This window comes from Podarcis pityusensis (genome assembly GCF_964106645.2).
Source record: "Podarcis pityusensis genome assembly, chromosome: 15".
Taxonomy (NCBI): domain Eukaryota; kingdom Metazoa; phylum Chordata; class Lepidosauria; order Squamata; family Lacertidae; genus Podarcis; species Podarcis pityusensis.
In genome coordinates, this window is record NC_138040.1 from 497,890 (window position 1) to 523,364 (window position 25,475).

At 54.2% G+C, this 25,475-nt stretch overlaps 1 protein-coding gene across 3 annotated transcripts in view; it reads left to right on the forward strand.

The window, feature by feature from the left end:
- Window positions 1-25,475, forward strand: part of SMG6 (SMG6 nonsense mediated mRNA decay factor) — a 91,336-nt gene that overhangs the window by 13,653 nt on the left and 52,208 nt on the right. For 2 of the 3 annotated variants that reach the window (XM_080982281.1, XM_080982282.1), the window contains exons 8-10: window positions 42-236; window positions 8,519-8,580; window positions 11,279-11,424. In XM_080982281.1, coding sequence (XP_080838407.1) covers window positions 42-236; window positions 8,519-8,580; window positions 11,279-11,424 — 403 coding nt within the window. The remainder of the gene's footprint in view (window positions 1-41; window positions 237-8,518; window positions 8,581-11,278; window positions 11,425-25,475) is intronic. The other variant, XM_080982283.1, reaches the window with a different exon arrangement.

A 25,475-nucleotide genomic window follows, 5' to 3' on the forward strand; every position in this document is an offset into this window, starting at 1 on the left:
GAGCACCCACCCTGACACGGCGCCTCTCCCTCCCTGTGCAGGTGGAGCAGGTGGAGCAGAAGAAGAGCCCCAGCCGGCAGAGCAAAGGCAAGAAGTCGGCCTTCCGGCCTTCTGGGGATGATGCCACCCGCCTGGAGCTCTGGATCCACCCCTCGCACCCCCACGCCAGCCAGGGCCATGAGTCCGGGCGGGACTCAGAGCAGGACAACGGCCTTGGCAGCCTCAGCCCCAGCGATGTGAGTACCGTCCGTGCAGCTGAAATCCATGTAGCGTCATGTAAAGAGTGTTGCCCCTTGTGGAATTGGTTTGGTTATTGCATTTATGCCTCGCCTTTTCCTCCCAGGAGCTCCCAGGATTCCCCGCCCTGCTTGTTAAATCCCCGCAACAACCCCATGAGGTGGGTTACCCTGAGGGACTTGGGCTGAGCTTTGTGGCTGAGTGGGGACTTGAACCCTGGTCTCTCCCAGGCCCTCATCCTCTGGCACTCTCACCGCTGCACCACACGACTTCCCCGGATGGGTAGATGAGTGTGTATACATACGTGTACAAGTCGGCCAAGAGGAGCTTCTGTTGCCGGGCTTCCTCTGGCCGCTGGATGGCGCTGCTCTTCTTGCTATGCAGGACAGGCTGACATGTTGCCGGGGCGGGGGGGCAACCCTCTTCCCCTGAGATGCTCTGCTCTGTGCCGCTCACAGGGGAACTGGAGCCAGCAGAACCCAGAGGCAGTCTGTCTGTGGCAGGGGTGTTCCTGGCCACTTCTGCCTTCCCACCCACCCCCGTCCCGAGCTGCCTTGGGAGAATGTCTTGCTTAGCACGTGGGGACAAGGCCTGGCCTCCACTCTCACATGCCCAAAGTCACGCAGGTGCTCTGGTCCCCGCTGGGGCAGGAGGGGCTCCAAGGTGCGGAGGAGGCAGGCTGACCACAGGATTAGGCCAACCCCAGTCGACTGGGACACGTACGGTCTTCAGGCACTCTTATTCCGACCCGCCCCCCCCAGCTCAGAATAACTTCCTTTGCTAAAGGTGTTTCTTCCTGATAAATGTTTGAGGTGGCTCACAGCACAGAGAAGCATTTAACATACAATTCAGTAGCAATAATAACCACAGCAGTGTTGGACCAGGACCTGGGAGAGACCCGGGTTCAAATCAGCCCTCTGTCATGAAGCTCACCGGGTGACCTTGGAAGACAGTCGCTCAGTTTCAGTCTGACCTCACAGGGTGGTTGTGTGAATAAAATGGGAGGTGGGAAGGAGAACTGTATGACCCCCTTGAGCTCCTTGGAGGAAAGAAGGTGGGATGTAAATATAAATGAAATAAAGAATGAGGATACAACTTGCAGTGATGGATGGAGGGTGGTTTTTTGGTGGGGAGTACCTTGCCCCTTCCAGCCTTTGGAACGACAGTGTTAATTAAGCAATGGGCTGCGCTGGCATTTTGGGTGCTGCTTTGTTGTGGGTGCTTTGGTCTGAGAGATCTGGGGCCTTGCCAATATGTTGCCCTATTCCAAGGAAGCATCTGGGCAGAAGCAAAGGGGCAGGTTGGCAGGAAGGGGGCAAGCAGAGGGTCACGGGAGGCACATTGGCTGAGCTGGGCAAGAAGACGCGTTAGTGGCTCCTATTCCAAGTCAAACTAGCTCAGTGTCACCTACACGGACTGGCAGCAGGGTTTCAGGCATTTCCCAGCCTTTCTTGGAGATGCTGCCAAGGATTGAGCCGGGGACCTTCTGCATGCCCGGCAGGTGCTCTCTGCCCCTGACCTCTATCCCTTCTTCTGCCAATGGCAGAGCGCAGCTGCCTCCTGCCGGGCCCATCAGTGTCACACAGGAGTCGGTGCTCAACTGTCACTTTAGGCCTTTCGCCCGTTGGGCTCATGGAGGTTCCCTGGGGTGCCTGGCTTTCATAGAACAATAGAATTGTAGTGTAGGAAGGTACCATTTGGGGCCATCTAGTCCAGCCCCCTGCAATGCAGGAATCTCAGCTAAAAAATCCCTGACAGATGGCCAGCAAAGCTCTGCTTAAAAACCACCAAGCAAGGAGAGTCGAACACCTCCCAAGGGGAGTCCCTTCCACACTCGAACAGCTCTTTCTTCATAGCACTGGAGCCCGACCTCAGGCGGGGGGACTCCCCTTCACCCCCCCCACCTGCCTAGACTTGCGCGTTCCTGGGATCCCACTGACTCGGGGTCACCCTGTGGGTGCCCTGCCGGCAGGGACAGCGCTGTGCTTTTGGCCTGCTGTGCCAGGCCTGCAGAGAGCAGTTGCCGAAAGCCCTGGAGGTTGACTCAGCGAGCGCTGGGGGTTCCCCCCTCCTTTCTGTTTGCGAAGCAGGTTCCCAGGCAAGAGAGAGAGAGAGGCTCCTCTCCCCCCCCCCGCCTCCTTCGCTGGTGCCGTGACGGGCAACCCAGAGGGCTGCTGTATGTGCTTCATCTCTATCTCTCTCTCTCTCTCTCCCCCTCTTCCTCTTCGAGCTCCTTTGACCCGGTCACCAAAACCACCCCTCAGCTTTTATTTTTACGCCCGGCCCATTTTTGTTTCGAGCCCTGAGGTTTGGTCTCTTTCCTCTAACGGAGAGAGAAGTTCTCCGAGGAGGAAGCCGCGGGTGCCAGGCTGCAGTTGGGCTGGTTAGACGCGGAAACCACATGCCCGGCCCCCGCGGGCTTGGGGACGTGACTCTCGGCACGCAGCGCCTTGCGCTGGAGGCAGCGCCTGGCTCACCCCCGTCCCCTTCCGCCTCCCAGCCACCAGCTGCACCCACCCCTCCTCCCTGGTGCTCTGCGTCTCGGGAGCAAAACAGGCTTTTGGGGAAACTGTCCCACTGAGCGCCACTCCTGCTCCCTGCTGGGGCTGAGCTCCTTGCTGCCTGCTTCAGGGCAGCCTTGCGTGGAGCCTGCCCCCCTTCCCCTTCCTTCCGGCCCCACTTGACCTTTCGCTGCCACCCACAAGGAGGCCGGGGTGAGGTGAAGCGAGAGTTTCCAGGCACGCGAAGGCCAAAAAAAGAGAAAAGAGGCTCAGCGTCTTAATTTTAAAAGCGAGGAGAGAAGGCAGGTTGCTGTGACTACTGGGGAGCTGGTTGGCTGGAGAAGTGGGCCGCTGGGCATGGCAGGAGGGTGCCAGGCTCCCTTGACCCAGGAGAGGACCAGGCAGGATCCCATTCTGCAGAGGCCCTCAGCTCCAAGGGCTGTGCAGGCATTTGCAGCCACTTGCATTGTGGTTGTGTTGTGGTTGTGTGTGTGTAAACTGAGAAACTGTCCCATTTTTGTGCCCTGGTTGTTGGCTTATATTTTCTCGTTTCTTCTCTGCATCAACTTGTGGGGAGTACTCTGTAGATCACAGAATCCCTCCCTTCTGTAGCCACAGCCACTCAGGATCCTCCCCCTTCCCTCTCTGGCTTCTAAATCCATTCCATCCCTCAGTGTTCCCCACATGCACCCCAGTTTAATCAGTAATCATCAGGACTAGGAGCCTATTTTTTCTTTTGAAAGAAGGAACCAAGAGGTTTAGGATGTTGAATTCTAGGGCCAGTAGCAGGTTGCTCTGCTTAATGTGGAAGTGCTACAGTTTGATTTTTTTAAAGTGAGTAACTAAATCACGATACATTGGTTTTATTAATTTATGTATTAAAAGATATGCACCCCGCCCTTCATCACAGGATAATCAGGATGGGTGACAATAAATGCACAATATTCTGATTTCCCCCCAAAACATCATTTGTGAAAATTGGCTTGGAATTCCAAGTGGGAAGAACACAGTGGCTGTTGCCTCTGGTTCCCCATTCCCCATGGGGGCATCTGCTTGGCCACTGTCAGAACAGGATGCTGGGTAAGAGGGCCTGATCCGGCTGCTGCTCCAGGCCTCTCCTGATGTTTGTGAGCATTCAGGAGGTTGGCGGAAGCGCTGCTCTCCTGGCCCACCCATTTCCCAAGGGAGGCCTGATGCCTGCTCTGGGAAAGGGTGTCTGGAGGGGGCTGACAAACACGTCTCTCCGCTGAGCCCGGCTGGGTTTGTCCCTGGGTGCATCTGCTCCCTTCGCTCCTCCTTGTTACTTTTTTTTTTTTAGCAGCCACCCAAACTGCCCCCCACCGTGACATCCGTGGCGCTGCTTCCTCCCCTCCCGCATCCGGTCCCCTGGCAAAGAAACAAGCCTTGTCCTTCCGCTGCCCCGCGCTGGTTCCGCCGACCCTTCTCTGCTCCGCAGATGCGTCGCGGCTGCCGAGGGGAAAGTTTGCCTCCTCGCTTGATAAAGAACAGATACCAGAGTGCTGCTTCCAAACCTGAAGTAACCATTCTTAACTGGAAGCAGCCTCTCCTCCTCCTCCTCCTCCTCCTCCTCCTCCTCCTCCTCCTCCTCCTCCTAATCCCAGCCCTACCGGAGCAGCTGTGCTGGAATCCTGCCCTTATTTGGTGCCTGCCCTCATTCCCACCAGGGATCCTGGGGCTCAGGTGCCGAGCGCAGAGCCCCAGCCCCCCGGATCAGGGCCAGATGGATCGGTGCTCAGAGCCGGGGCTGTTGCTGCTGGTGGTTCCTCGACACAATAGCTGTGCTCTGCCTCCCCTGTGGGAGACACAAACACCTCCATATTCCTCTTCCTGGGAGTCGCAGGCAAGGAGAGTGTTGCTGATTCACTCGGGTCCTACTTGCTAATCAGAGGATGTTGTGTTCGATGGTCCCCTTTGCGGGGACCTGCCTCTTCCTAGGTTCCTGTAAAGGATTAGGCTGGTGGTTCCCGATGGGGGGGGGGCTTCTGCCCCCTTGGTTCCATAAGCTCAAGGCCCCCTACCCTACCCCGTAAGAAGCATTATTCAGAATAGTGACATGCACAACACACTCAGGAAGATAATTACACAATAAAATTCAAAGCAGTAACAATTGCTTGCGCATTTTTTTAAAATCCAATTACAGCTAGCTAGTTTAATTATTATTTCAACAAAACTGATGAACCTAATCTTGTGAAAGCAGCCTTTCGAAGTCTGATAACCATTTAGCTATTGGGAGTTTTTAATGTTTGAAGTTTTACTGTGTTTTTGTATTTTGTTGGAAGCCACCCAGAATGGCTGGGGCCAACCCAGTCAGGTGGACAGGCTATATAGTTAATAAAATTATTCCTGTTATTAGCAAGAGTTTTAGATACCACATTCAGGAGCGACTTCACCGTTTGGTAAATTCGTAATGTGATGGCTGACCTTGTGTCCTTATGTCCTTCCTATAGATATGGCATTGCTTTTATTCATATTGCCTGCTTTGGGCGCTTCCCCACCCCCAGAATCAGAGTTACTTAGAAAAGGAGCTCGTGGTGCTCTTGTCACCATCAGTCACACTCAAGATTGTACAAACCTCCCCTAATCAGCTTTCCCTGGGAAGTTTTGCTGCGGGGCGGCACCCAAGTGTTTCAGATCGAAACGTGTGAGCGGGTGAACGATCTTCAGCCTTATCGTTGTGTCTTTATTTGTATGCTGCTTTCCCATGACGGAGCCACGCACAAGCAGCTCATGAGAACGCACAGATTTGAAATAAAACAAGATTCCAAGATAATGCATTAACAGTTGCAAAGCGGAGCGCAATGTAAACAAAAAGCCACACGAATATCCAGGCCTGGGCTCAGCCGAGCTGCCCCTCCGTACACCCCGCCCAAACAACAAGTGCCGCCCGTGACCTCTTCCTCACTGAGGACTAGTCTGCTTTGGTGTGTTCTGTATGGGGTAGCAGGAGATGGGGGAACCCCCTCTGCATAAATGGGTTGTTGAGGCAATGAGAAAGGGCAGCCACTGGGCTGTCTTCTTTGCTCTTTGTGTTTTGTGGAGGGGGGCACAGGGGGCGCATTTCTCATCCCTCCGCCGCTTTGGGGAAGTGCATGTGTGCCCCCCCTCCTCCCCCTCGCCTCGCGCAGCCGCCGCAACCAGCAGGTGGTGCCACTTCCTCTCCCGAGGGCTCCGTTTCCCTCTGGCTGTGAGAAGCAGGAGGTTCCCAGGGGGGGCCCTGCCGGCAGGTGAGTCACGCCAAGAGCACAACCACGCAGAGAGTCATTTGGAGAGCAGCCGCTGGCCTGCCCTTGAACCTTCCCACCGGCCTCTTCCCAGGGCTGAGCTCATCGGGGTCACGCGGGAGGCAGGAGGCAGGCACGCACGCTCAGAGGGAGCTGGATAGGGGCTTTCCTTGCCCTTCTGTTCCCACCACCACCACCATCATCATCACAACATTTATATTCTGCTTTTCCTCCAAGCAGCTCAGGGTGGTGTGTGCGATTCTCCCCCACTAGCATGGGAATATCAGAAGAGCCTGGCTGTGGGATTAGGTCAGTGGCCCACAGACCCCAGCCTCCTCTTCTCGCAGGGGGAGCCCCCAAGCACGACCCCACACCAGGAGCCCTCTCCCCTCCTGCAGTTTTCAGCAACTGCTGTCCGGAAGCCTCATGGCTGGTTGCCATCGATAGCCCTCTCTTGCGTGAATCTGTCCAATCCTCTCTTAAAAGCATCCAAGTCTGTGGCCATCGCCACTGCGTCCTGCAGCAGAGAGGACTTCCTTCTATCTCTCCTGAATCTTCCAACATTCCGCTTTGTTGGATGTCCACAAGTTCTCATGTTATCCTCTCAACAACCCTGTGAGGCAGGCTGGGCTGAGAGAGAGGCAGTGACTCAGCCAGGGAACTTCAGGAGGGCTGAGCGTCAGGGGATTTTGGCCCCTGGCCCCTCCCAGATCCTAGCTGAGCACCCTAACCCAGGGGGTAGCCAACCTGGTGCCCTCCAGGTGTTTAGGACTGCAGCTCAGCCAGAACAGCCAGCATCCAGGAGTGATGAGGAGTTAATAATAATAATAATAATAATAATACCACCTCACCCATCTGGCTGGATTACCCCAGCCACTCTGGGAAGCTTCCAACACATAAAAAAACATAATAAAGCATCAAACCTTGAAAGCTTACCAATGCAGTAGTCCTGAACCCACCTGCTCTGACCACTGCTCTGCACTGCTTCTCTTCCATTCTTCCCAGGTTGCACCCCAACTATCTGAGGCTTCATCTATATTAAATGTACATCCCCTTCCTTTCCCCCAAAGCACTCGGGGCAATGGACACCTGTCCCCCACGTTTCTCCTTGCAACCACCCCTGTAAGGTAGGCCTGGCCAAAGGAGAAAGCTGGTGGATGGCTTGAGGTCACTCAAGGAGTTTTGTGGCCAGATGAGGGATTCGAACTCGGGTCTTCCCCGCAAGGAGCCGCATTGACAGGACTTGCATGCTCTGTGTGTGTCCCTCCCTACTGGAGGAATTGGTTGGGTCCGACCCCCTGCCACCATGCTTCGGGCATTGCATGGCAGCCTGCTTGCAAAATTGAGGAGGGGCAGGATATGGGATTCCTGGGCCAGTTACTGTCTTGGAAATGGATTTGTGCCACAGTTGGGTCAGTACAGGAGAGTTGGCAAAGCAAAGGGGGGTTGGTGGTGGTAGAATATGTCAAAAACAGGGGAAAAGCCACCTTGATTCTCTCTGTCTGGCAGCGTTTCCTCCATGTGCAGTTTGCTGTCGTTCCAGTGAATGTATTGGTTTTAATACAATGCTCTGTTTAGTTCAGTTGGTAGAGCATGAGACTCTTAAATCTCAGGGTTGTGGGTTTGAGCCCCACGTTGGGCAAAGGATTCCTGCATTGCCAGGGGCTGGACTAGATGTGCCTCGGGTCCCTTCCAACTCTACCATTCTGTGATTGCACCTCCCATTCAGCCTAAGAATGACCTTCACCTCAGGCCAACCCTGTAGGATGCCCTCCAGCAAACTGTAGTTCCCAGGATGCTTTGGGGGAAGCCGTGACTGTTCAAGTGGTTTAATAATGCTTTACGGAGATGGTGTGAATCACAGGAGGGGGAGAGTTGTCGTTGCCCAGGCCCCACCCTCAGGCTTCCCTTTGGGGTATCTGGAAGGCCACTGGGAAGGCTGGACTGGATGGGCCCCCTTTGGCCTGCTCTAGCCAGGCTCTTAGGAAGCCCTATTGTGAAAGCAGAACCTCCATCCATGCCCAGGGACAGTCTGCCTCGGAAAACCAGAGGATGGGGACAACTGGAGAGTTGCTGCTGTTGGGCTCAGGTCCTGCTTTGGCCACTGAGGACAGGTTGCTGGACTGGCCTGACCCAGCTTCAAGGCTCTTCTTAGGTCCTTGCGTGTTGCCCTCGCATTCCCCTCTGGAAAGTGGCGGTAGGTGGGCACCCCTGGGATTTCTTGCACACATGCTCCTGTCGCTTGCAGAGAATCTTATCCGCCAGCAGAGGGTGCCGTGGGCCTAGCACGGCTCCCCCCCTCAAAAAATGCAGCTGTCTGGCACTTGCCCTCACGCTTGGAGGGCCGGGGCACAGACATTTGGTTCCCATCTGCCGCCCCTCCACCCCCCTCTGCACATCCCAGGCCAGGTTATCCTGTCACCCGGGACTCTGGGCTCGTTCACAGGAAAAGGGAGCGTTCGAATTGTTTTCTCATCTTCTTCAACATCATCTTTTCTCTCTCTCTCTCTCTGCTTTCCCCCCCTCTTTCCCATGCAGCTGAACAAAAGGTTCGTCCTGAGTTTTCTCCATGCCCATGGGAAGCTGTTTACCAGGATTGGGTAAGGCTGCAGGATGTTTGTTTTATTTTTCCTACATTACGAGGCCTTTTGGAATTCCAATATTGTTAGCAACTGGGCTTGTGTTTGGAGCGGAGGGCACAGGGTGTGAAGCCGCCTCCTCCTCCTCCCTCCCCCTCCCAGGCCGGCTCTGGAGGGTGGGGCGGGGGGGGCGAGGGAGAGGGTCAGCACTCCGGCCGGGGCTGGGGCTGGGAGCGCCACCGCAGCAGTGACACAGCTCTGGCCCTCCTCGTCCAGCACAGCAGCTGCCCTCCTTTATCAGAACAAATTCGTCCCCAGCCAAGTCCATTTGTGCCATTTTCCCGCTGCCGCCCGGAGCTCAGGGCTAGACTGCCTCTGCCTGTGGAGGTTCTGTTTAGCATTGAGGTCTGATGCCCCCCGATCCAAATCGTGTCCTCCAGGGATTGGCTCCTGACAAACTGAGGCAGATTGTCAGAGAAATGCCAAGCAGAGGAAAGGAAGTCCCTCTTAGTGCAGCGCAGAGTTAAACTGTGGAACTCCCTCCCACATGAGGCCATGATGGCCAACAGCTTGGGTGGCTTTTTAAAGGGGTTAGGCAAATTCATGGAGGAGGAGGCGGCTATCGAGGGCTTTGCTCTGCCTCCACAGCTGGAGATGGGGATGCTTCTGAGTCTCTGTTGCTGGGATCCGCAGGAGGGGAGGCTGCTGCCCTTGTGCTTCAATCCTGCTTGCGGCTTTCCCAGGGGAACACCTAGTTGGCCTCTGTGAGAAGAGGACGCTGGACCAGAAGGGCCCTGATCCACCAGGCTCTTCTGCTGTGTGCTTTATCTTGTCCATCTAGCCCAGCATGTTCCACTCTGACTGGCAGAGCCTCCCCAGGATCTCTGGCAGAGAAGCGTCTTTCTCCCCCATCTTCACTTGCTACCGAATTCTGGGTAGCAAGCCTGGGGATTGAACCTCCCCCATGCCAAGCAGTCATCCTGCTGTCCCCAGCCAGCATTTGGCTCCCAGGTTTTCCCTTGGGTGGCCGTTGCTTCTTGGGTGACGGCAGAGGAGTTGGTGTTGCCCCTCTTGGGAAGCCTCCCTGGGTGCGAGGAAGAAGGAGCCTCCCATAAGGATGCCCAAGAAGTCAGCTCCAGTCTGTGCCCTCTCGGACTTCCACCATCCCTGACCACTGGCCATGCTGGCTGCTGGGTCTGCTGGGAGTTGGAGTCCAAGCAACGGCCGCAGGGCCACGGGTTCACGTCAGCTCCCGCAAGGGCCGAGTTTGAGTTGGCTTCGTTACTGGGCGACCTGCAGAGCTCCCTCTGCTGTGAATCTGAGTGCAGGTGCTCATGTTTCCTGTGACAAAACAACGGAAGCGATTTCACTCACTGAGACACACACACACACACACACTTTCCAGTGGTAACCACGTGTAGGGTCAAAGTGGTAATTTCTCTTCACCAAAGTACTTTGTCTCCTTATGCTCGGCAAATCTCGACAGCAGCCCCGTAAAGTAGGCCAGTGTTGCTGAGAAAGAGCGGCTTTTCTCAGTCCCACACAGCCTCCCCTGCTTGCCCCACACCCCATTATTATTATTTATTAGATTTATATTCCACCCTGCCGCCAAGGAGCTCAAGGTGGCGTACATGGTTCTTCTCCCCATTTTATCAACAGCCCTGCAAGGTAGGCTAGGCTGAGAGGCAGTGACTGGCCCAAGGCCACCCAGGGCGTTTCGTGGCTGAGTGGGGACTGGAACCTTGGTCTCTCTAGTCTTAATTCGACACCTCTCCACATCTCCACAACAGCTGGCTTTCTAGCAGATTCTGCCGTTATCTTTCATCCCCATAGAATTGTAGAGGTGGAAGGGACTCCTGAGGTTCATCTAGTCCAGCTCCTTGCAATGCACAAATCGTGGCTAAAGCATCCGTGACAGGGCCCCCCGCCCAACCTCTGCTTAAAAACTTCCAAGGAAGGAAAGGCCACCACCACCTGAGGGACTCCATTCCTCTGTCGTCCGGCTCTTACCGTCAGAAAGTTATTCCTGATGTTGAGTGGGAATCTCCTTTCTTGTAACTTGAAGCCATGGGTTCGAGACCTACCCTCCAGAGCAGGAGGAAACAAGTTTGTTCCCTCTTCTATGTGACAGCCCTTGAGGTGTTTGAAGACGGCTATGCTTTCTCCTCTGAATCTCCTCTTCTCCAGGCTAAACATCCCCAGCTCCCTAAAATGTTCCTCACAAGACTTGGTTCCCTGCCCCTTTTTATCATCTTGCTTGCACTCCTCTGCTCTCAGGTTGTTGTTACGATAATTACTGTCTATTTGCAATTGTACGGGGAGATAAGTGAATAATAATAATAATAATAATAATAATAATAATAATACAGTGGTACCTCTGGTTGGAACGGGATCCATTCCGGAGGCCTGTTCGCAACATGAAAAGAGCGCAACCTGAAGTGTCGTATCTGCGCAGGTGCGCAGCGCGATCTGGCGCTTATGCACGAAGCACAATTTAGCACTTCTGCACATGCGTGGGTGGCGAAACCTGGAAGTAACCCTTTCCAGTATTTCCAGGTCGCCACGGGACGTAAGCTAAAGGAACATAACATGAAGCAAACATAACATGAGGTATGACTGTAATAGAAATAACAATGCAATGCAAATAGCGTTGTTAATAATGCAATGCAAATAATGAGCAACGCAAACAATGTCTCCCCTCCTTCCTTGGTTTCTTCAGGATGGAGACCTTCCCTGCCGTAGCTGCTGAGGTCCTGAGCGAGTTCCGGGCGCTGCTGGGGCACAGCCCCTCGCCCATCGGAAGCACCCGCCTGCTGCAACTCATGGCCATCAACATGTTTGCTGTCTACAACTCCCAGCCCAAAGGTACTGGAGGGGGACAGGTGGGGGAAGGAGTCAGGAAGGAGCCCCAGGCCTCGGTCCTCAGGCGCTGGGTTTGTGGGCAGGACACAACTCTGGTGCCCAGGAGGCCCTTTGGAAGTCACAGGTTGAGAAAACTGCTGAATTCCAAAACCCCAGCGGGCAGAGTTGAGATCTTGAGAGCAACTCTTGCTGGTTAGCATCCAGCTCAGGGTTCCCATGGGACCATTTGCTTCCTGTGTGGAGAGGCGCTTATAAGAGCCTAAGGAGAGCCCTTTGCCAGCTGGATCAGGCCAGCTTGTTTATCAGCCTGTTTTCGCAATGGCCAGCCAATGTGAAGAAGCCTGCAAGCAGGACCTGATCACTACAACAGCTCTCTAGTTGTTGTTGCTCGTCACCCGGTATTCAGAGGTAGACTGTCCCTGGGCATGGAGGTTCTGCTATCGCAATTGGCCCTGCTCCCCCCCCCCCCGCCAAAGGGGGCCCTCCTTGTTTCAGCATCCTATTCTTTCAGTGGCCAACCAGGTGCCCCCTAGGGGAAGAAGCTAGCAGCAGAACCCGAGGGCTACAGCAGGGCACTCCCCACCTGCCATTCCCAATGTAGTACCTCTAGGCAGGCTGCCTTTGTCCTTCCTGGTGGGCAGAAGCAGCCAGTGGGTTTGGTCCAAGGAAGGGCCCCCTTTTCTCCCCCTGCCCCTTCAGTGTTTGTCTCTGACACATCGAAAGAGTCTTTCTCAGCCCTGCCTGGAGGTGCTGGCGATCGAGCCTGGTCCTCCCCTAAATTCTCCCCCTGTAGCCCTCCTGCTGTGGACGTCATCCTCACGGGAGAGCAGTGCCAGCAGATCCTGGGGCCAGCAGGTCAGATCTGTGGCTCTCCTGCTGTGTCGTCCTCTGTGGCACCCAGAAAGTATTGCTTGTGCAACCTTTTTCTTTCCTTTGAGCCTTGGTTTTCCTTCCTTGCTCCTCCATTAGCATCTTGCTGACTGACAGTCCCATCCTGTCCCCCACCCCACTCCGCCTCGGAAGTGCTGTAGGGAAAGGTGATGCCTAGCCAGTCCCCTTTTGGTAGTTCCTTGGCAGTCCAGAACAGTGCCACCCCCCACTACCACCACCACCACCTCAGAAGCTGCGATCTCTGTCCCTTGCATGCCGTCTCTCTCCAGAAGGAGGTGCTGGTGGGCTCCCTTTGCCCCCAGGAGGACCAGGAGGAGGCCAGCGCAACACCTTGCCCCAGTTGTCCTCTTTGGGCACTTTGGTAGCCAGCTGCACACCCGCCTGGCAGGGAAGTGGGGGGTGCCTTTATCCTGACCGCAGACGCATGGAGAATGTGGTTGGTGGGGGGTTTTTTAAGGGGGGTCTGTAATTTGGGCACAGGGAGAGAGGGGTGGCTGGAACGGAGTTTGCAAGCGAGCTAATTGAAGCCGTGCCTTGTGGCAGGGCATCTCCGGCGGGGGGAGTCCTGCGAGCCCCCTCCCCCACCCATCTGTGCCCAATTTACTCCAATCTGGTCTCGGTGGGGCTTTTCTCCCACCCCCAAAGCCCACCCCCTTTCTCTCTCTCTCTCTCTCTCTCTCTCTCTCTCTCTTTTTCCCCTTTTTAATAATTTGTTTTATAATTCCTGGAATCAAACCCATCTCAAACACACTGTTCTGTTTTACTATATTATTGGATTATACTTCCTATAAATCACTGGAGGGATGTTCATAGGGCCACCGCCGGGATCACTTCCCTTCGCCGCAAACCCCCCACCCCCACCCCCACCCCCCCGGCACGTCTTACACACATATCCAGGCAGTTTGTCTTCTGGCCTTTTTGTGCCCTTCCCAGCTGAGCAGGGCAAGAGTTGGCCCCCCCCACCAACCAGCCAACTTCAGGCTGTGTCTCCATCTGGCTGCTCTTAAGCGACTCCCAGGGTGGAGTTCAGCATAGCGCTGGTTCAGTTGCTCTGTCCACACGAGCTTTTTGGCCTGTTGGGCAGAATAACCCCCCCTCCCCCCCATACACTCCTCTGAAGCTTCTCCCCTGAGCCAATTTTGGGAGGTCAGGGTTGGGAAGCCCTGTTGCACAAATGACAGGCCTTGCACTGGCCTTCTGGCGATGGGGCTTAGCAGGTGACCCTCCCTCCCTCTGTATTATCTGGAGAGGCAGCCTCTGAAGAGCAGCCGCTGGATCAGGCCAAGGTGGGTCTGTCTAGCCCAGCAGCCTGTTCTCACGGGCCAGCCAGGTGTCCCCGTGGAAAGCCTGTGCTCCACAGCAACACACCCCTCTTGCGGTTTTCAGCAACTGGCGTTTGGGATCGTTGCTGCCTCCGACTGCGGAGGTAGAGAGAGCATCCATCATGGCTAGGAGCCCTCCATGAGTTGTCTTTCAGAGCCATCCTGGTTGGTGGCCATCCTTGCTTCCTGTGGCAGTGAGTTCCGCAGTTCAGCTGCCCCCATGTGGGCATCTCCCTGTAAAATCAGGCATGTAGAACGTTGATTTACATTTTAATCTCTTCTCAGTTCATTGCTGGTTTTAATCTTGGAACTAAATAGTTGGCTTTAACTATTTATTTATTTATTTTTTGTAAATAATTTTTATTTAAGTTTTAAACAACAAAGAAAGAAAAAAAAACATACACAATACATATCTCAAAAAAAGAAAAAAAAGATAACAAGAACACACAAAAAAGAACACAATTCAACAATAAAAAATAAAAAACATAACAATTAAAAACAATATCTCTTTTCCATTTCCGTTTTTTTAGTTTGCTTATTTTCTGGACTTCCTCATACCTCCCTCTTTTGTATTCCAATCCAAATTGTTTGTCCAGCAATTTCTTTTCAACTTTTTTAATCCCAATCTTTAACTTTAGTATAATATTGTAATGTATATCTTCAATTGGCTTTAACTATTTTTACTGATAACATTTCTTTTTGCAAATTATTTTGAGATTTTTTTTTTAAAAAAAGTTAAGCTGTGCATTAATTTTATGAAATAAATCAAATCAACAGCCCGCCCACCAAACTGAGGCCCGACTCCTGGGCCCTTTCAGAATGGCCCTTGTAACCACAGAGTTCCTCCGAGGCCTGTCCGCAACGTCTTTTTACCACTGCCTCCTTGATGTGCAAACCACGCGACATCTACCAGGACCGGAAAACCCCAAGCCGAGTCCAGTTTTCTCAGCCACCTATAAAAATAACGCCGGCTCATCTGCTGCAGCCTTGGTTTAGTGGCCTTTTAAAATTAGCCCCTCCGGAGTATTTGAGCGTAACCTCAGGCTCCTGGGAGCAGAAAGAGCTGCATGGGGAAGTGGCCCCCAACCCCGTTCTCAAACCCCAGTCTCCACGCTGCACCTCTTCACCCACACCCCCGGTGAGCCCTGATGGGGGGGGGGGCAGAAAAGCTGCAGTGACAAAGTGGGGCTGGGGTGGGAGCAGGAAGGATGCCGAGTGTTTGCAGGTAGCCGGGGATTGGGGCCGCCTGCTTGCAGCCAGCAGAGGAGGCAGCTGCCTTATACCTGGTTGGGCTATTTGTCCATCCAGCCCCCTGTTCTCTGCTCCAACTGGCAGCTGGTCTCTAGAGTCTCAAGCTGAGGGGAAGAACCCTTCCATCACTGGGGAAGCTCCGTGGCAGAGCATCTGCCTTGCATGCAGAAGGTCCCTGTTCAGTCCCCATCAGCATCTCCAGGCAGGGCTGGGAATGGTCCCCTGCCTGAAACCTTGGAGAGCCATTGCTGCCAGCCAGTGAAGACAGTACTGAGCTAAAGGGAGCCAACGATCTCAGTATACGGCAGCTCCCTAACTTCCTGGAAGCTTGCTCATCCGTAGCTCAGCGGTAGTGCACCTGCTTTGCATGCAGAAGGTCCCAGGTTCCATCCCTGGCAACATCTCTGCGTAGGGTTGAAGAAAAGACTCCTGCCTAAAACCCTGGAGAGCTATTGCTGCCAGTCAGTGAAGATCACCCTGAGCTAGATGGACTCTGCATCAGGTGGCTCCCTATGTGCTCAAGATCCATTTTTAACTGATGATGCTGGTGGCTGAACCTGGGGCCTTCTGCATGCAGAAGTGGGTGCTGAAGAAGTTTCAATCCTTGTGCCCTCCAAATGACCTCTGACCAGCCCCGGCCAGCAGAGCCTTAGCCCAGGGCAAACAGAGCACCAGGCTGACAAAGGCTGATTCATCAGTTAAGTTCTGGGCGGCCAGAACAGGAAAGTCTCCATTCAGTATATCTGAATGGGCAGCTCACCAGGGTGGCAAATCCTGCTGCATTTTTACTTATTTTTTGCTTTCTAGGTTGCATTCCTTTTTTCAATGTCTGAGATACCTTGAAACAATTTTTTTTAAAGGTAGGATGCATTTAAAAACAAAAAAACCCAAATCAACGAAGGTTTCCTTGCTTGTTTCCGTGATGGAAGGAAAGCTCTATTTGCGGAGGTTCCTCTCTCGCACCCGCTGTTCCCACAGAGGCTTGTGCCACCGTCTTTTAAGGTGCCCACAAGGCCGTCAGTTGTTCAGATTGGGGCGGGCTGGACCAACCACCCCTCTGGAAGACCCGTCCCTGTTGCAGCGCTTGGGCAGTTAAGCTATGGAATTGACTCCCACGAAAGCTCGTGATGGGCACCAGTTTAGATGGCTTTAAAAAGATAATGGGGGGGGGAGTGGTTCAGTCCTCTGCCTCTCCAGGTAGAGCTGAGAAATACAGGGGAGTCAGTGCAAACGCTTGCAAGCTAAATGAGCTGGTGGCCTGTCTCAGTAGGAAGGCCGTTTCCTACATTTGTCTGGGAGTAAACCTGCATCATGTGACTGTGAGAAGGGGATGTCCCCTGAGTCCGCTTGCCAGCTGGTTGTGGGCAGCAGCCCCGTTGGGGTCCGCAAAGCAGCCGGGTTGACTCCCTTAAATCCTGCCTTGTCTGTCGGGGCCTGTTTCCCAGAATCCTCCTGGGCCACCCTTTGCCATCATCTCACATCTTGCTGAGCAGAGCAAGAGTGGGGGGCAAGTCCCACTGTGGTGCTCCACTCCTGCTTGTGGGCTTCCGCATGGGGCAGGAAGCTGGACTAGGCGCTGGGTCCCCTCTGGCCTGATCCAGCTGCAATATTGTGAGGGGCTGGCAGAGCAGCTTCCTTTCACGTGGAAGCTCCAGAGTTTGATTCCTACCATTTCCGGCCAAAAAGGGACTCGGCAGCTGGCGGTAGGGAAAGGGGTCTTTTCTGCCTGAGAACCCTGGTGGGCTGCTGCCAGTCAGAGCCTGCAATGCTGGGCTACGCAGAGAAGAGTCTGAACTGTGGTGGCCCCTTTGAAAAGCCATGGCAGATTGCCTTGCAAGCCCTGTCTGGTTAGAGCAGCCTTTCTCCACCTGTGGGTCCCCAGATGTTGTTGAACTACAACTCCCATCACCCCTAGCTAGCAAGGCCAGAGCTCAGGGATGATGGGAGTTGTAGTCCAACAACATCTAGGGACCCACAGGTTGAGAACTGCTGGGTTAGAGTGTCAAAGGGGGGCCTGGGAGAAGGCTGCTCTTCCTCTGTCTGATCTACCTCATAGGGTTGTTGTGAGGGAGTTTCTCTTTTCTTTTTTTTTAAAATAATATTTATTAAAGTTTCAAAAGAAGAAAAATCACATTAATAAAAAATTAACAATAAAAAGGAAAAATACAAAGTAGAAAAAAGAAAAAAGAGTTAAAAACAATTCCATCTTTTCCTCACTTCTTTTACGTTTACTTGTTTCCCGGACCTCCTCATACCTCCCTCTTTTGTATTCCAATTCAATTTGTTAATCCAACAATTCCTTTCCCTCCTTTTTAATCCTAATCTTTAATCTTGATATATTATAGCTTTAAATTTTTACATATTAAAAACCAATTTTTCCATATTCTTTTGTATCTGTTCAGCTAGAAACCTCTTAACTTCATTCCAACATCATTCTAACATTCATTAATTTTGCAATATTTCTGTAAATAGTCTTTAAATTTCTTCCAATCTTCTTCCACCGACTCTTCTCCCTGGTCGTTGTGAGGGAGTTTCTCTCACCACCATCCCATGCTGCCTGTGTGTGTGTGTGTGTGTGTGTGTGTGTGTGTGTGTCTGTGTGTGTGTGTGTGTCTGTGTGTCTGTGTGTGTGATATTGCCTGATCCCTCACTCAGCAAGCTTCAGAACTGGGCCAGAATTAGAACCCAGGACCACTACCCCCAAGAGCCCTGCAGCATCTGGGTCAGGCCCAAGGGGCCCATCTGGCCCAGCACCCTAGCCTCACAGTGCTCCTTAGAACCTGGGGGCCTAGATAGACTGCCTCTGGGCCTGGAGGTTCTGGAAGAAAAGAGCCGCCGCCCTAGTGCAGCATCCTTTCTTTGCAGCATCCAGCCTGCCTCCCCTGAACTTTTCCTCTCTCCATTTTCCTGCCTGAGCAATGAAGGCCTGAGCGGAGCATCCTCTGGGCAGCGCGAGGGGAGCTCTCCGGTGGGGACGTGGGATGGGGAGGGAGCTGCGTCCCAGGCCGCCAAGCCTGCCTGCCCGCCTGCCTCTTAAAAGCCTGCAGCAGCCAGCCAGCGGAAGCCCTGCACTCCGGCCCATCTGCGCCTGCCGAGGGAGACGCAGCGCAGCTGCTGTTGCTCTGAGTCGCTGGCGCAGCGCAAGAGAGAGGGAGGGAGCCAGATCTGCTGTCTGTTGGGGTTTACTGCTGTCTACATTGAAACATGGCTGGGGCTGGGGCTCAGAATGGGGTGGGGGGAGCCGGTGGCACCATGCCAGCCCCAGTTAGCCTGGCCTCCCCCCAACCTTCCCCCCCCACCCCCCAACTGATGCTTTAAAGTCACATTTCCAGGCCAGACATAGAATTAATCTCTGGGCACTTCAGATTGCTGGCAGCCCAAAGCAGGATGTGGGATTTTTCTCTCTCTCTCTTTCTCTCTCTCTCTCTCTGTGTCTTGGCTGACTTTTTTACCTCTCGAAGAATTTGGAAGGGCCGTGAGAGTCCCTCCTCCCCCCTCCCTTTTCGCCTTGGTGCCGCGAAGCTTTTCTGCTCGCTGATCGCCCTGCTGTGGCTTCGCCCCTAATAGATTTCATATGTCGATGCCGTTGACATCAGTATCAAACTATTCTACATGTGATCTGGTGTGTTTCCTGCAGGAAATCTGCAAGATATTTATTAAGAACTAATAAAATAAACCTCTCCCCGAGCTTTTAGGTAGTTTTCAATTGTCCGCGTCTCCCTCGTTTCCTTTTATCAACTGGGGGGGGGGCGTGCTTTGTTTTTGTTTTGTTTTTTGCTCTTCCCTCTGACCATCACAAAAAAGACACCCACCCAAAGGCACTGAAGAAGCCAGAATATTTTGGGGAAGAAAGAGACAGCTCTGCAAAGACCTGCGTCTTCAGGGCTTGAATTAACAGGGGCTGCAATGGCTGTGCCTGTTCTTTTTATAGCACACCCTCCTTTTGTGTGTGTGCTCGCGCCTGTGTGTGGCTTCAGCAGCCTTCACACCAGCGCTTAGAGGGCTGCCTTTGCACTACTGTTAAATTTCCTGCCCCTCTCGCAGCTGGAGACGGTTAGCTTGCAAATTGAAGTAATCCTGGTCAAGAAGAAGGCCGCCTTGGGTGCCCTGGGCCCTGTGTTCAGGATGCGTGTGAAGGAGGGCAGTGAGCGTGGGCTGGCCCCCTTCTTTCCCTTTCCAAGATAGCCATCTGGGGCTGGAGCAGAGGGGCGTGGGGGGCAGGCACATCTCCTGCCTCCAGCCCCCTAAACAGTTGCAAGAAGCTGAGGGCCGTTGTCTGCAGTGCCCAGACTCCTTCCCTCCCTCTGGATGGTCAGGCAGGATCTTCCGCTGCACCACCCTAGGCTGCCATAGAATTGTAGCCTTGGAAGGGAGATCCCAGGGGTCATCTAGTCCAACCCCCTGCAATGCAGAAACCGCAACTGAATATTCCCTGGCAGATGGCCACGCTCGCTCTGCTTAAAAGCCTCCAAGGAATTTGTATTTGTATTAGTATTAGCTGCCCATCCAACTGGGTTGCCCCCACCCCTCTGAGCTGCTCCCAACAAAATATTAAAAACACAATAAAACATCAGACATTGAAAGCTTCCCTATACAGGGCTGCCAAGGGAGTCCATTCCACTGCCAGCTTAGTAATGGAGCTTTAGGTCTTTTGCCCCTTTTGGGGGGAAGATTTCTCAGAAGCTCATGCAGCGCCTTTCCAGAAAAGGCACATTTTCTTCCCCTTTTCTTTTTGAAACCCATTACATGTGTGTGTGGCCCCCTGGGATGCTTTCCTGTGTCTCTTGTGTGGCTCAGGGGGGCGTGGAGAAACACTGGCGCTCAGGAAGGGTCACACAGGATACTCTCCCTACCCCCAATATACACTGGGCTATGGGCTAGAGCGGCAAGAGGCAGCCACTGGCCCACGGCAAACATCCCCAAGCACCCTGGACTGACATCTGGTGCAGGGCAGACATCCCTCCTATTAATTAGGGGGGCTAGCAAAAAAAAAAAAATGGGGAAGAAAATCTTTTTATTGTACAAACTGATGGCGGGCTGCTTGGCTCTCCCGCAGCAGCAGGATCCGAGATTTGAAACAATAAAAAATGTGTGTGTCCCCCACCTCTTTAGTTAACTTTTTTTTAAAAATGCATGCTTACCAGCCCCCCTGGAGGGCCTGTTTGGGGAGGGTGGGCCCACCGGCCGCTGTGCCTGGCCCGTACCCATCCTTGAGAGGTGGCTGACACTGGCACCAGAAGAAAGGCAGCCCCGCTTTTCCAAGAACTCTGCTCTTTCTCAGCTTGATAAGCATTTGAACGCAACGCCGCTCGATTGGAATTGGCAGGGTGTCCTCATTCTTTTGTCTGCCTGTTTATTTTTCCCCTCATCCCTCCACATGTGCTCGGCAGCCCACGGATGAGGCACCCCCAAGACCCGGAGGCTGGGAAAACGTGGTGCGGAGGCCGTGCCAGGAGCCCCTCTTTCCGCAGCCGGGCAGCGGCTCCCAAGGCTGCGAGTGAGGAGGACGGGGCAGAAGAAGCCAGCTCAGCCTAGGTTTAATCTTGGGAAGGGTCAAGGCTCTGCCAAGGGGAGATGTTTTCAAGTGCAGGCTGCCATCGGCCCCCCAGCCTCTGGGCCTCATCCAGCAGCCGGACTCTTCTTTCACACTGGTGGGGAATTGGTCTGTCAATATCTGTTAGCTGTAACAGACCCAGGAAAGGTACCTGGCCCTGACCCAAGTGCCCAGGACTGTTGCACCGGCCTTTGCCAACCAGGTGCCCTCCAGGTGTGCTTGCAGTACAACTCCTAGCCATCAACGTGAATTGAGAGAGAGAGAGAGACACATACACACACACACACACACACACACACAGACAGACAGACACACAGACACACACACCTCCATTGCATTTACATCCCACCTTTTGCTCAGTGGGGCTTAAGGTACATGGTTCTGGCCCTCATTTAATCCCCACAACAGCCCTGTCAGGTGGGAGAGGCTGAGAGTGAGTGATCAGCCCCCGGGGTCACCCAGGGAGCAGTCCCAAACGCCAGGCTGGTGGAGGCTGAGACTCATCCACAGCCCCAGGAACAAACGCAGGAAGCTCTGTGATCAGAGGGAAGGACGGGGGGACTGAGCAGGATGCTGCAGTGCCGTCCCATGAGGACTAGGAACTTGGCCTTTGAAGTCTGCTCTGCTTGGGGACGCAGTGTTCTGTGCAGCCCAAACGCAGCCCCGGCTGCATGAGTAGCAACCGCCAGTCAGGCTGGTGGAAGGCAAGTGTCCTGAGTCCTGCGGTGTGGATCCCCTCTGCCTTCAGGGGAAGATGAGGGCAGAAGCTGAGAAGAAAGGCTTAGCAAAAGGCAGAAGTTAGTGGGCTCTTCTTCCTTGGTGGTTTCTAAGCAGAGGCCAGGTGGCCGTCTGTCAGGGATGCTATACCTGGGATTGCGAGGCGGGACTAGATGGTCCTTGGGGTCACTTCCAACTCTGCAAGTCTATGATTCTGCGGAAACCCCAAATGCCCAAGCGGGTGGATCAAAGACCTTGATCAGTATGCAGCAGTAATGCACACAAGCAGGCGGGCAGCAAGCCGTGTGTGTGTATCCGTGTGTGTGTGTGCCCAAAGGACTTTGGAGCCATGAATTCTAGCTCAGAATAAGCCCATCCCTGAAAAGCTGCGCAAGAGAGAGCCGTCATTCTGGCAAGGTGGCTCTCGCGGCGCAGGATTCTGACTCCTTCAAGAAGTTCTTGCCACAGACCAGACCGGTCTGTTTCCTTGGCTACAGTCTGATGCTCTCCCGAGTGGGGGGTCTCAAAGCTGGAGCAAGGGGGGGAGTTTTTAAGCAGAGGTCAGACAGCCACCCATCGGGGATTCTTGAGCTGTGCTCCTTGCATTGCAGTGGGCTGGGCTGGATGACCTTTGGGGGACCCTGCCAACTCTGCAGTTCTCAGGTGGAACTAGATGAGCCTTGGCATTGTGCTTGTGAGTTAACTGGGGGCTGCTTGTGGGGGGGGGGTGCCAGGCATGCCCCCACTTAGTAAAGCTGGCTGGATCTCCTGCACTGGGTGGGGGTTAGGGTAGTAGGGGAGCCTTCCCCTCCTGCAGAAAAGAAAAACACTTTTGGTCAGAAGTGCCTGCCAGAGGGGCCTCCCTGCCGGCCTTCTGCTTGGCCCTGTGCTGGTGTCCTGAGCCATGGGTGCCAGGGCCAAGAGAAATGCCCCCTGCCTGGGGGGCTTTTACTTACTTTTCCCGCCTAGTGGCATCTGCCCTTCCTTTCCTGCTCTCCCCCCGCCCCCAGCAGTCCTCCTCAATTCCACACTGGGGTTTTCTCCCCCCCCCCGCCCCGGTCTATCTTTTTCCATCTCTCTGTCTCTCTTCGTAACAGTTTTTAATAATGTTTTAGTTAGTTCCAGCCCTTTTCCCTCAATGGATCCCATTGGAAAAAAACAAAAAGCATTTTGAAAGGAAACAGTTATACACTTCCCTTCCTTTGAAACTCTTGCTGGCACCTTTTCCAGCGCAGTAAACCATACAACATGGATTTTCAAGAGTTTCCAAACACAGACATGCTGGCGTTAAATTTATGAAAAAATGTTTTATTCGGCCGTGTGCTCCAGAAAGAGAGAGGAGCCTCGGAGCGGCTGGTCAGAGTTGAAACCCAAGCCCCCGGCTCGGAATCAGGCTCCCCCCAAACCTGCTAGGAGACGCAGCTGCCAACCCCAGCCAGCTTGCTGGGCCTTTCCCAGTGCCTCTGCAGCTTCTCCTCTCCCAGAAAGGAAAGCCGGGGGGGGGGGAGAGAGGAAGAGGAAGAGGAGTCCCCCTTCGGCTACTGGCCCTGCAGCCGGCCCAAGAGAGACTCTGCCGCAAATCAGCACTTTGGGGTGGGGCTTTTAAGAGCAAATCTGCACTGAGATGAGTCTGCTCTGCAGGGCTTTCTGCTGGGAGGGGGGCTGTTAAAATTACACACACACCCCAGGCAGTCCGGAGTCTGCGTCGGGTATAGACAATGCGGTGTACACAGGAAGTCCCAGAGGCAATTCCCATAGGAAGCTGCCGTACACCGAGTCAGGCCATTGGGTCATCTACCTAGTATTGCTTGCACTGACTGGCAGCTGTGGCCCGCTGGGTTTGGGCTGGCAGGAGTCTCTCCCAGCCCCACCTGGAGATGCTGCTGGGACTTTCTGAGATCCAGCCCTTTCCCACCAGCTTCCTGTTTAAATCGGCCCTTAAGCCAAAACCATGAGGGCTGGGATCTTGCTTTATTTTTAGGGGGAGGGCTGGGGGGCACCTGCTTTGCATGCAGAAGGTCCCAGTGGCATCTTTGAAGCCCAGGGCTGCTGCTTCCCATGGCTGACCTCTGTTTAGAACAGCTTCCTGGGTTCCTTTGAACGTTGATGTAGTGGCTTTTGTCAGTTTTGACTACAGTGGTACCTCGGGTTAAGTACTTAATTCATTCCGGAGGTCCGTTATTAACCTGAAACTGTTCTTAACCTGAAGCACCGCTTTAGCTAATGGGGCCTCCCGCTGCCGCTGCGCAGAGCACGATTTCTGTTCTCATCCTGAAGCAAAGTTCTTAACCCGAGGTACTATTTCTGGGTTAGCGGAATCTGTAACCTGAAGCGTCTGTAGCCTGAAGCGTCTGTAACCCGAGGCACCACTGTATTTTTATGTCCGTCTTTGGCACTGAGCTGTTATGCTGCTTCGCATCGCCAAAGGTGGCTTCCGAATGCTGTTTAAAATAGGCGCAGATTCCGGGAGAGGCAGAGGGTGCAGGGCATGTCGCCAGAAGAGTCTTGCTGGTAGGGCAGATGGGCTTGCGGGTGAGGAAGGAAGGACTGATGGACAGGAGCGGCAGCGGCTGCCCTTGCCCTGCAGGCTTTGATGACAGAGCTGCCCCTCTCCCTGGGCCCTTGCCTCTCCCTCCTTGCCACCCCACCAGCCACACACAAAGGAGTCTCCAAGGAAACTGGGTCTCCCTCCTGCACATTCACACATGGCTGTCAGGCTCCAGACAGCCTCTGGCGCAGGGCTGGGGGAATCCCGCCTGGCCTCTCCCACCCAGCAATGGAGTCTCAGCCTCCTGCGGGGTGAATGGGTGCTCCCTTCTGGCTGCAGGTGATCCCAAGCAGCCTGCAGAGGCCGGCAGCTTTCTCTGCAGTTGGGCTGCCAGAGGAAGCCCCTGTGCTTTCCCCCTGGAAATTGGGTGCTCCGCATCAGGAACTTGCCCCCCACTTCTAGCCATCCTGCAGTTAAACGTGGGCGCACTTTGCTCAAATACGGGAGCTGTGTGTTTCCTCTTCTGAGCTGGCGAGGCGGCAAGGGCCCCAAATAGCACCTCCTTGGAGGAGGCCCCAAACGGCACTGAAACACTGACCCCAAATCTCCAGCAGAATTCTATGAGTTGTGCAGCCCTGGGGGAGCAGAGGTCTCTGCTCTTATCAGCTGGGCAGAATCTGCTGTTTCTGCTAGTCCTGGTGAGGGATGTTGCCATGGGAGACCGTACCCCAGACACCAGTGGTTGCATTCTCTCCAGAGCAGTTTTGTGGGGTTAATAGCGGCAGGTGTGCACAAACACCAGTATGGCTCTGTTCTGTCTCTACTGTTGGAGACGGCAGATGCCTCTGAATGGCAGTTGCTGGGAATCACAGGTAGAGAGAGTTGCTGGTGCGCTCAGTTCTCACATGTCGGCTTCTTCCCTTTGAGGGCACCTGGTTGGCCACTGCGAGAACAGGATGCTAGACTCGATGAGCCCTCTTTGGCCTGGTTATGGACAAGTGTTGTGATAGCAGAACCTCCATGCCCAGGGACAGTCTACCTCTGAATACCAGATGGTGGAGAACAACAACTGGAGAATTGCTGTAGTGCTCAGGTCCTGCTTGCAAGCTTCCCATAGTATCTGGTTGACCACTGTGAGAATAGGATGCTGCACCAGGTGGACTATCGGCCTGACCCGGCAGGCGCTTATTACGCTGCTATGCCCTGGGCCTTGGAAGGTTGCCACCGAGAGCTCCTGGTGCCTGGGTGTTTCTGTCCGTGCAGGGTCCCCCTGGTTGGGGAGGCTCTCCAGAGAGGCAAGGGTGGGGGACTGCAAGGCCATCGTGCCCTCCCTGCTCACCCCATAGGCGGCACCCGCTCTGCCCCATGGCGGGCCTGTGGAAATGGCTTCTCCGCCTGTTGGTCATTAGGGGCCTTTTCAGGAAACTTCTGAGAATAACACGTTCTAAAAATGGGAGAACCGCTTTCCACGGATAGCTTCCGGGAAAAGGGCCGAGTTAATTTTAGCCGCTACAGCGCCCTTTTCCGCTTTCAGGGGGGACGCAAGCTCGAGGCTGAAGACCCCGGTGTGTGTGTGTGTGTGTGTGTGCAAGGATGTAGCGCTGCTCAGTCACCTCGCAGAGGGGAAACGGGTCTGGTCTTCCGTGGATCCAAACCCAGAGGCCGTCCTCAGAGTCACCTCTCCCTCCTGCCGCCTGTTCCTATTGGCTCTCCAGGCCGAAGGGGACGAGCATGTGGAGCTCCAGGGGTTCAGGACCCTGGCCAGGGCAAGCCCCTCTCGCAGCCGGGCTTCCTGTGCGAGTCCCATGCAGGCCCAAGGCCCCGTCTGGGA